Source organism: Sinocyclocheilus anshuiensis, unplaced genomic scaffold, assembly GCF_001515605.1.
Source record: "Sinocyclocheilus anshuiensis isolate Anshui unplaced genomic scaffold, SAMN03320099.WGS_v1.1 scaffold709, whole genome shotgun sequence".
In the NCBI taxonomy this organism is placed as follows: Eukaryota; Metazoa; Chordata; class Actinopteri; order Cypriniformes; family Cyprinidae; genus Sinocyclocheilus; species Sinocyclocheilus anshuiensis.
In genome coordinates, this window is record NW_015540926.1 from 190,297 (window position 1) to 201,930 (window position 11,634).

Below are 11,634 nucleotides of genomic sequence, written 5' to 3' on the forward strand. Positions count from 1 at the left end.
CTTGTGTGTGTGTGTGTGTGTGTGTGTGTGTGTGTGTGTGTGTGTTTGAACCAGACAGACACACACTCGTCAAAATCACATTCAGATGTTCTAGAAATGTCGGTGAATTTTGCACCCATGAAAGAAGAGTTCAGACAGAAGTGTGTGTGTGTGTGTGTGTGAGTGTGAATAAACTATTAAATGAATGTCTATGTTCAGAACAGCTCATTTTAACTAAAGAATGAGCTGGAGTTTGTTCCTGATGAAGTCTCGGTCTGAATTCTGCTGTTTGTTGTATTCTCTGCAGCCGGTCTACTTGTACTTTCGGTTAAGCACAGGGGCAGGTAAACCTCATGCAAATAAGCACAAGTGTTGTGTCGTGCAGTGATGTGGTAAATATTTTCTTTTACTATTAATTTATTCTTACTATCCATATGACTTTATAATAGCCATGTCTGATTCTCATGATCTGTGTGTGTGTGTGTGTGTGTGTGTGGACCAGGAAAATGGTGCCAAAGGTTGGAGAAGATTTCATGAAAACGTCCCTGTGAGAAGCTCCGACATGGGTGGATGGACACACACACACACACACACACGCAAACAGAGGACCCTGTAAAGACTTTTCAGCAGGACTGACCAGTCGCATTTGTCCAGTGCATGCAATCACGTCCATAGAAACGACACACAGAGTTCATGAATGCTTCACGAGTTGAGATCATGGACACACACACACTCACACGTGCTGCATTTCCACTAAATCAGATGTTCTTCTTCTGACGTCTCTCAGCCTCGTTTCCCAAACTCTAATAGAACATCAGAAACACTAAAGATTTTAAAAAGCATCCTTGCGGATTTTAGATATGCCTCGTAATATTACGAGCTACTTCCATACAGTAAGATGTTTTAAAAAGTGCAATGCAAGAACTCTTGTTGTATTTCTCTATGGTTAGGTTTATTTCTAGTGCTGTTTGGAGATTTCTAGACTTTCTCTCTGTATATTCTGTTCAAGCATTTGTATGATTTTCTTTCTCTCTTGACTCTTGTTTATCTTGGTTTTTTTCTTGATTTGCCGTGCCGTGCCGCATACAACCGCCGAGTCTCATTTTATATACTGTACTTTTTAAAGAGATAATTTATAATATAATATGCTGACATATTGATACGAACGGCTGCTTTGGGTGTAAAGTTGAAATGTTTGAATAGTTATAAAGAAACGACTTAATCCACTTCATCGTAAGTAGAAAATGCCATATTTGATATATATATATATATATATATATATATATATATCCAATTAAATTTTTTATCTTTTAAGCAGTGCCATAAACCATGCACGTATATAAGATAGTTTCAATAGCAGTCTTGCTCGGTTCTTACAGTGCTGATCTTATTCTAACTTATTTCTGTGTAATAATGTTATGGTTGAATGTGATATTTTAAATAGGCCTGGGTATCTTAAATAGCTGTATCCTTTTTTCCCCTTTGTTTTTATGTATGATTTCTTGTTATTATATTATTGTGTCATGGTGCCAACTATTGAACTCAGTCAAATGTAGAGTTTGAGTTACGATGGCATTGTGCAAAAACACTCAAATTATAAGGACCAGGAGAAAACTTAAAAAGTGCACTTTACTTTACAGTGTGTAACAGCAGTGTGTTTTACCAACACAGTCACATATGAAGTACATGAAGTTCAGTACTAATGACACGGTGAGCGCTGTAAAGTAAAGTGTGGTCATTTAGGTTTGATTTCTCGTGTATGTTCTCAGCATCAATGCCGTGTGCTAATACTCATTGAATTCATTACACTACAGAGTCAACGATCCATTAGATCGATCCCTCATTTCTGAATCGGTGGGAATGATTTTGTGTCGCTTTGACAGTGATTTGGTTAGAAGAACTGCTTGTTAACCGTGTTTTTCCCAGCAGGTCAGGTGATAGGATTCACTCTTTTCTTTAAGCAGATAGCGATTAGACCTCATGGATGGCAAGACCTCCAAAAGCAATAAAACCATTAGAACTCAATTAATGAATCAGTGCCTCTTTTGCCATCAATATCACCATGAGATTCACTAAACAAGCCTTTGACATTTACATGCATTTACCATCATTGGTGGTCCCTGAGAGGGGAAAAAAAACAAATATATATATAGGTTATGGCTGAATATCTTATTAAAAGGAAATAATGTAAGTGGAAATACACATAATTGACACTGGAAACTCTCAACAGAAAATTCGAGAATATGGCTTTTTTTTGCATGCAAGTATATTTTATACACACGTTTTAACAGCATTTCTGTAACAACAAAAGCTAATTAGTCGTTCGCAAGTTCGCTTTTACCTGCCGTTACTATAGCAACACAAGCGCGATATTCGTTGCGATTAATACCGAAATCATAGTCTACTGTCGTAACTTACAATTGCTTAAGAATAATGAATAATCACAAAAAAATAATGTTTTTTCAACATGTTTATAATATGTTAATTGTAATAGCTAACGGAGTCATGAGACATTTGCATCGCGAATAACGCGACAGAAAAGTTCCTTAAAGTCATTAAATGATTCGCACACAGGTTTAAAAAAAACTGCTCGCGACTGAGAAATACAGATATAAGCTAATCTATAAATGCATGTTTAAAGACCTGATTATCTTCATCAGTCCGAGTGATGCAGTTCATGCTCCTAAAATAAAACCTCCAAAAGGGACACTAAATATTTCTCTTGTTGCATCGGAATTTGTTAAAGCTTTTGCAGGAAACTGCTTCTCCCTCTATAAACGCGTACTCGTGTTATGTTAAATTATTAGTAACAATCGTGTAAGAATTGTATTATCACTACTATTAATGCACGGATATAATATGCAATTGCTAGCAGTTTTCTCGCGGCCAAATAACAGCACATCTCAAAATATATGCGCTACAAAACAATCGGTAAATGTATGCAATTAAAAAAGGACCAGGACATTTTTGAAACACTGGCTTGTTAAATAATTTATTGATAATACAAAGTTTTTTCTTCCGTCCTCACGGAAGCAATAGTATTCTCTTCGTCGGTATTTATGTCCATGTTCGTGTATTTTTCCTGTTGTGAGGTGAACATAAACTCCAGCGGCCAAAAGCACAAATTATTAAAACAAATTATATTCACATCATTTACAGCACTGGCACTTCTTTATACACTTGGTGTACCTGTTTCCAAAATAAAAAGTGACGCTTTTAGGCGGAACAAAGGGCGTTATTCTTCTGCGATCGAAGACTAAATGATCTTGATGATGATGATGATGATGATGAGGGGGAAAAGTTGGCACGTCTCCGTGATGCTTTAATAACATAATTTACTCAGTAAAAAATATATATACACATCTCACGTCCACTTCTACCTGTACAACCGAATTCAAAGCAAAGAACTGAGTTTATACCCTGCTTAATTCTGCCTCGGTTCTCCAGAAGAATCTGAAGCAGAGGATGATGATGATGATGATGATGATGATGAAGATGATGAAGAATCTTTTGCTCAGCATCATCACAAAGTGTCCGAGCTGTTGCTGCACGGGCTGATGAGGGACAGGTTACACGTCTTGTGCTTTTTTAACAGTCTCGTGATTTTCTCGTCGTCGGAGTTCGGGTCCAGAGGTTTGTTGTATTCATCATCATCCTCGTTTTCTGAGCTCTCCTTCATCCTCTCCGTCTCTGAGTCGTGTTTCTTTTTAGCCGTGGCCATCTAAGCCGCGTGCCTCTTGCGCCATTTGGTTCTTCTGTTCTGAAACCAAACCTGAGACAGAAAAAAAACCCCGCTTCAGAGCACTGTCCATATCAGTGATCAATTAGGCTAATATTATAAAAAAAAATTTTGCATGCAAGTTCAACTAACTGAACTGAAATCATATAAATCAAGCAAAAAGTGCATGCACTCTAGAGCAAGCGATTGATTAAAATAATAAAAGCAAATGCATGTTGACCAGACAATGCGTAAATGTAAGGCCTAACGGTGTGCAATGCTGTGCAGCACTCGCAGCGATTTTTTTTTTTTTTTGGTTAAAAATATGATTTATAATCCCAAAAAATTTAATTTCAACATTATAAATTAATGCTCCAACAGTTTTGCTCGTTTGCAAATTCATATCACGCACAACTGACAGCGACTTTCGCGGATAAAATAATCTGTGGTCTCATTCTGCCCGTTTGCATTGAGGAAAAAAAGTCTAGAATGAAATGAAATTAATATAAAACCCGCCTCTATTTACCTTGACTTGGCTTTCGGTCATTCCCAGAGAATAGGCGAGTCGAGCTCGCTCCGGTCCTGCCAGATATTTGGTCTGTTCGAAGGTTTTCTCCGGGGGGAAAATCTGCTGTCCGGAAAAAGTTGGTCTGGAGTGTTTCTTCTTTCCATCATTGTCCAGCATCATGTGTGCCTGGGCTGAAGAGAGAAGAAAATAAGACACGGTCAGTCAAAACCGAAAACGAGACATTCGATTCTACGTTTATTCATTTAGCAGACGCTTTTATCCAAAGCGACTTACAATTGATCACAAAGAGGCAAACACACAAGAAGTGCTATTTACTTGACGCTATTTGCGAGTGAATATTGATGACCCACAAGTGTCAAACACTAACATTTCAACAATCTGAGCGTGAAAACCAACATACACTCTTAAAAATAAAGCGTCTTTATTGGCATCAGAACCTTGAACATCCATGAAACCTTTCAAATGCATCTTTATAGTCGAAAAAGTGTCTAGATTTTTTTTAAATGCTCCTCAAAATGGTTCTTTCAGGAACTGATCACTGAAGGGTTCTTTGGGGAACCAAAAATGGTTCTTCTGTGGCAAGAACACGCTTTTGGAACCTTTATTTTTAAGAGTGTACGCCACTTTAGAAAAAGATTCCGATTCTATGTAGGTCTTAAAGAAAACAAGAAAAATATAATGTACTTAAAGTGCTCGATTTTCGCGCACTAATTTTGTACTTAATATACTAAAAATGATTCTTTAGTAGGCTACTTCTTAAGATAAATTTAAGATCAACTAAGTGTGCTGTTTTGGGACACAATGAATATGAACAAAAATGCGCTTTTAACATACTATCTGTATTTGAAAAATAAAACAAAAGTATTTAGTCAGCACTTGTAGTACACTTGTGTGTACTAGTGTATGAAAGATGGTTCAAGTGTTCTACAAGTGCTGACTAAATACTTTTTTTTTTCAAATACAGATAGTATGTTAAAAGCGCATCTTAGTTCATATTCATTGTGTCCCAAAACAGCACACTTCTCATGTTTGTCTTAAGAAGTACTAAAGAATCATTTTTAGTAGCCTATATTAAGTACAAAATTAGTGCGCAGAAATAGAGCACTTTAAGTACATTATGGAAGTGTAGCTACTTTTTTTTTTTTTTTTTTTTTCACTTTAATATTCCAACAATCTAGGCTGCGTTTCCCAAAACCATCGTACCCCTAAGAACATAGGCTTACGATGCTTTTGGGAAACGCCGCCCTGCTGAGCGTGAAAACCAACATAAGCCAGTTTAGAAAAATGTTCTCGAGAACTCACCAGGACAGGGAACCCTCGGGTCTCTCCAGGGTGAACCCTGCATCATTCCGGGCCAGAATATGGGCGCCCTCCCGGGCAACTCCGTCAGCGGTTTGGGGTACCGAGACACCGCCGCAGGGTTGAAGTACATCCCGGCTGATGTCAAGCCGTTGATCCGAGGAAAGCCCGAGAGCAGCTGTCCCGCGGCGGTGATGGGTCTCCCCAAGATATCGCTAATTCCATGCGGCGTTCCCAGCGGGATCTGAGAGCTCAGGTTGCAGAAGGAAGGAGCCTTGAAGCCCGCGGGGTTCTGCAGGGCGTACGGGAATAAAGAGGTCTTCATCTCGGTCATGTTGTGCAGCGCAGCCAGAGGAGTGCTGCCCAGAACGAACGCACTCTGCCGGTTACTATCCATCTGCCCGACCGCTATCATTGGTGCGAGTGAACCACAGGGCGAAGCAAGAAAGTTCGTACGAGAAAGTTTAACGCCCACAACTTGACAACTCATCCACCAGAACTGTAACTTTCAACCGGCGAGTTCCAAAGTTCGCGAGCGCTTCCCGATGAATCCCGGAATCCGGATGCCGGCCGTCGGCAGATCTCACGCCCGCTTTGAGTGCTGCGATCGCCCGCATCTGAAGCGCCGTCCTCCGCTCAATGGACTCCAGCGGCGATGACGCGCAGATAACCGCGCCGCCACCTGCAAGCGCGCATCTCCCATTGGAAGACGCTACGTGACGCCACGCTCTGATTGGAGGACGCGAGGCGGCGGATTTGCATGGACAAAGCCGCACGCCATCAAACTCGTAATGTAGCGCCATTTAACGAAGCGTCGCGTTGTAGAAATCATTGTTTCGCATTGCATTTGACACAATAGGCGCGTTTTCTTTATGACGAGTACATACGACTAATAACGCCGCGCATTTCTCCATTCAGACGTCGCGCATAATCCGTTTCGTTTAGAACAAATATGCAACACTTTTTAATAAATGCGGAAAACTCTACAGGACGACTCGCTTAATCGCGGGTTACTAAAACCTGCTCTGCGTGCAGAAGCTGGCAAATCTAGCAGCTCACTGGAAGATTTTTACACTTATTTATATAAACAAGTATTTATGCACGCAGTCTGAAGTCTCTATGTTCTCTTTCGCAGGTTAGCTATTAGAATGACTTTATGATTATTATTACTGAAAATATCGCTCACCGTTTTAGCGTATAAAATATCGACATTTACAAACATAATCGCCCTTATGCAACTTAACGGGTTGTTGCTAAAATAGCCAAATCAGCTAAAACAACTGACATCATAAAATATGAATCACATGGTTTGGGGGGAAAAATAAAGCAATGTTTTACTGTGTATAATTGAATGCGACTATAAGCGATTTAAATCGGGCTTAGTTAATTCAGGCGTATTCAACTCTCTGGTGCTGATCATATCTAACCCACTGTTAACCAGATATTTCTCCTGGTCTGATAACATCTTATCTAACTTCATGTGCAATTATTTAGTGGACCTGACTAAATTTGCTTTGATAATATTCTCATGAGCTATATTTAGACTGCATGTAATATATATATGACATCTTTAATGTTTCATGTTCTGTGTTTTTTGTGAATTGAATCAGAGACGGAGATCATCTGTTTAAGTGCAGCGGTTATGTTTTATGGATGATGAGTGAAATATGAGCGTGCTGGAATTTTTAAAAGGCTTCGACATTATTTAGACCTTCATCAAAACCACGAGAAAGGAGAAATGCGCCGTTTGAATCGAAACACTTTTTCCATTTTGTATTTATGTATAGGCCTCACTCGTTAAAAAACAGGTTAAGTGTGGGCTGTGTGTTGTGTGGTTATTATATACTATCTTTACATGTAGAAAGGAATTTATTGATGTTATTTTATCATATTATCATGTAATCCTCATGCATGACAGAAGCTCAGAAGCGGGTCACCTTCTTTTTCAGTTGTGTAATTTGTTTTATTACCGAGTTCATCTTCTAATTCTAATGTGAGTTGTAAGTAAATGTAAATCTGAATCAGGATAATGACAGTACAACTGCTGCTCTTCATCATCCACTGTTCATGCGCATTAACATCACTGCAGTCTGGCAGAAAAAAAGCGTTTTTAATGCACTGAATTATTATTATTAGTTTATGAGTTTGTGAGGAGTTAGTCTTCGCTTGTCTGTAAAATGACCTGATATATAATCACGCCGTGTACACAAATATTTTTACTGCATAATCTGCAATATAAGTACCAGATGAAGTTGAAAAATAAACAATAAACCCGAAATCCTAAGTGTAAAATTGCTTGACTCAATGCACTGTTATTGCTGATAATAATAATAATAGAGTTTCTGGTACTGTTGTATTTGACTTTTTGCCTTTCTGTATATGCTGTACATTGAAACATGAACTAAAGATAATAAGCAACAATCGCAGTGTTTGTGTCAGTTTTCGAGATTTTTCCTAATTTTATAGCAGTCTTAAAAACCCGTTTTCAAATCAACGAACATGTTAATTAAATAAAAAGAAAACCCCGTAACCTTCGTTGATTTAGCGCGAGACTCTGCGTTCATTTAGAGGAAAACAGCGCCATCTACCGGTCAGACCTCAAACAGAAGAGCTCCTCCATAACAGAAGATACACTGGCTCTTCTTCATATCATAACAAATATAACTTCAAGTCGTGTCACAATATACAGCACAGGTTTGTCTAACTATACTCTGATTATGCTCCCTTAAACGGTTCTTATATCTTACATCAATAAAGTCTGCAATCTCTCTGACTGTCTGTTCTCTGTCTGCGCATCAGGACTTTCACTTTGTCTCTGGATCTTCGTATCAACTCCATATTTATTTGCTCTTGTGAGACTTCCCTATAGTCTCTAGACCTTTATAGTCCTCAATTACTGCTTTTCTCATTTTGTCCCCACCATGAAAATAGTGTAAGCAGATAAAGTTGATGAATTATATGATGTTTTCTGAGCACAATGAATCGAGTTACTGCTGTTTTGTTTTGAGATTACAGATAGATTAATTACAGATGAAATTAGAATTATAATTACAGATTAAAAATCTTAATTTGGTGTTATTTATTGACCGTTTTTATTCATTTTGTTGTTCAGCTGCATCTCTCTGTGTGAGCAACACTCACATGCTAGTATAGTACACAATAAATAAATACAAATATTCCTTTAAAATATCAATAAAACAGTATATATGTAGCATTTTTTAATTTTAAATGTCTTAATTTTATTTGCTGCATTTGCTGTGTATTTATATTTTAGAATAAAATAACTAGTGGGCTTATAACTTAAATTAATTTAATACATTAAAAAAATATATTATCAAATAAATTTAAAAATATACAAAAAAAAAAAATGGCCAAAATATTTATTTCCTAAAATATGTTTCAAAATATATTAAAGTGAATATGTTTTCTACACCTATATTATTTTGGTCGTTTTTGTACATTTTTTTTTAATATATTTTTTAAAGGATTTAAATGTATATTTTGCCCTTTATATATTACAATCGAAGAAAGTACACGTCACACTTGATGAAAAACTTTATTTGTTGTCTATAACACATGTAAACATATAACACATCAGCAAGCAACGTACTTTACAAAGTAAAACAAACAAAAAATATATGTATATAAATAAACATGATTAAATCTAGTTTTGATCTCAAGCTGGCTTTTCCATCCACATTTGCTTTTATCCTAAATGTAGGCTACTGTAAGATTGTAAATGTATTTTCTTGCACCTGAAATACATTTTGAAATATACGTATTATAATGCACAATGCCAGCTCTGATTCAACGACTCAAAGCCAACTAAACCCATATTTACTTTCATGCATCGTGCAGACGCTTCTATCCAAATGACTCGCATTGCATTCGAGCTCTGCATGTTATCAGTGCATGCATTCTCTGGGAATCGAACCCATGACTTCTACGGTTTGAGCTCCTGCATGTAAACCTTGAATGCAGTGTAAGTCGGTTTGAATAAAAGCATCTGCCCAATGCATCAGTGTAAATATAAGCTACAGGTCATATCAATATCAGCTTGTGAATGTTAAATGAGCTCAAGTCACGGAGAGCTAGTCTTTAATCACAGTTAAAGTTACACAAGCCTTCGTGAAACAGCACTGGCACCCTCTCTCCAGATCCCTTGTTTAATTTGTATAAAGTCAGCTGTAAATGCTTGGAGGGCATTTAGAAAAAGTAACTTTAGAAAGACATATTTTGATGTATAACAATGCATAAATGTGAGTCACTGAATCTTTCATGCGACACATTTATGCATTGTTATACATCAAAATATGTCTTTCTAAAATTACTTTTTGTAATGTCTATTCAATGGATTTCAGACAAAACTGAAGTGTGGTTAATTAGATTAATCTACACTTTTTTCTGTTTTTTTACACGTGTTTGAATCGGATTCATTCATCCGCAGCTTCATCAATCATGAGATCCTGGCAAAGTCGTCTGAACAGCAAAAGAAGCTTCATATCTCTATTGACAAAACAACAAACATGTCAGATATGTCAGATTTCTTTAAAATGACCATCCACACGGTTTATCATTCCAGCTATTTCTTAGTGAACATTGTTTAAAAGTAAATCCTACACCAAATATTTGAGTTTATACACAGTGTTTAGACTATAATACTGCTGGATGATATATCCTCTGAAGATACATCTGCATCGTTTATCTTTTGTGTTTCATTCAAAAAATTCACAAAATTCTAATCTTTGATTGAAGTAAATCAACTGAAACTGGGGGAAAATCTCACGATGAAACAATTCTCATTTACATTAAAAACATGTATGAAAGTTAAAGTCCTGCGCAGTTTACACCAGTGATATTTTAGATACAACTGTACTTTTTATTAATACTTTGAATACGTTTTTTTTCCCATTTTAATTTTACTTCTAGTTGGAGTTTTAGTCATTTTGATTTTTTTTTTTTTATATATCTAATAGTTTTTTTATTTTAGTTTTATTTATTTTAGTACATCAAGTTAAAATAAATGAAAATGAGAAATATTTCCTTGGCAACTAGCAGACATAAAACAAGTTTTATTATATATTTTGTTATACAATTTTATTTCAGTAACAAAAATTGTTTTAATTGTATGGTTTTAATTTTAGTTAACACTGAATATTATGTCATCTATGAATTTTGTGTAAAAAAAAAACAACAACGTTTATCAGTCAAAGCAAATGGAGAGCACTGCAATGTAGTATACAAAGTTCACAGATGCACAGTACATCAGTCAGCGCAGTGAACAGCATCCACAAATCTGACGGTCTGTAGTGCCACCGTGTGGTGACAAGAGGAAGAACACACACCTGCAGAGCCTCGCAGCATCAGAAACCATCTGAAACACAGACGCGGGGCCGAATTGACCTCTTATCGTGACATAGACACAACTCATTTTTGCCCCCCCCTTTTTCTGAATTGCTAAAACTCTAAACCCCAATCTCTGAACCAAATCCCCACTAGCTTAAACCAGACTGTCGAATAAAGTACTCTTTCTGCTAAACCTTAAACACGTTCAGGCAGTTAGGCTCTATTTGCAAAACTCTAAACACATTCTCATTCACTCAAACGCTTCTCACACTGTGATGCATTTGTGCTGCAAAAGTTAAACACAACTAAAGCACAGTTGTCATCGTTTACACACAACCATTCAAAACTGTTCACACTTGTTTCTAATGATGTGATCAAACACAACTCAACTCAAAATATGAGCCGGTTCAGAGTGCACACGTGGCACAGGTGACTGAATGATGATATGAACAATAGATGGACATGGACGGGTTTTCTCTCTGTCTAGCAAAAAAGACTACATTATTGTGATGTGGACAAAGTGCTCAGGCCGGACTTTTTCAAACTGGTGTTCCTCATCATCATCATCGGTGATGTGTGCACAGCAGATCATCACACACACACACACACACACACACACACTCTCTCATTTGAGTGAACTGTAACATGTTATTCATTTAGAGTTTTATTTGACATTTTTGCCCTTTGCAGTTGGACTGCAGTATTTTTGCAGTATCCAAGTGCTGAATATATACAAACATTCAGTACTATTCAATATTCAGCA

At 37.0% G+C, this 11,634-nt stretch overlaps 2 protein-coding genes across 2 annotated transcripts in view; one reads left to right on the forward strand and one right to left on the reverse strand.

Annotated features, from left to right (window-relative positions):
- inpp5a (inositol polyphosphate-5-phosphatase A) overlaps window positions 1–717 on the forward strand; it is a 164,872-nt gene extending 164,155 nt beyond the window's left edge. The window contains exons 13-14 of the mRNA XM_016487317.1: window positions 287–371; window positions 482–717. Of these exons, the coding sequence (XP_016342803.1) occupies window positions 287–367 (81 nt within the window). The 3' untranslated portion in view covers window positions 368–371; window positions 482–717. The remainder of the gene's footprint in view (window positions 1–286; window positions 372–481) is intronic.
- A 1,765-nt stretch (window positions 718–2,482) lies between these two features.
- nkx6.2 (NK6 homeobox 2) lies at window positions 2,483–6,836 on the reverse strand. The gene is given in 3 exon segments (XM_016487300.1): window positions 2,483–3,751; window positions 4,224–4,396; window positions 5,529–6,836. Coding segments are annotated over 3 exon segments (909 nt in total). The 5' UTR covers window positions 6,016–6,836; the 3' UTR covers window positions 2,483–3,502.
- Between the last annotated feature and the right edge of the window lie 4,798 nt (window positions 6,837–11,634).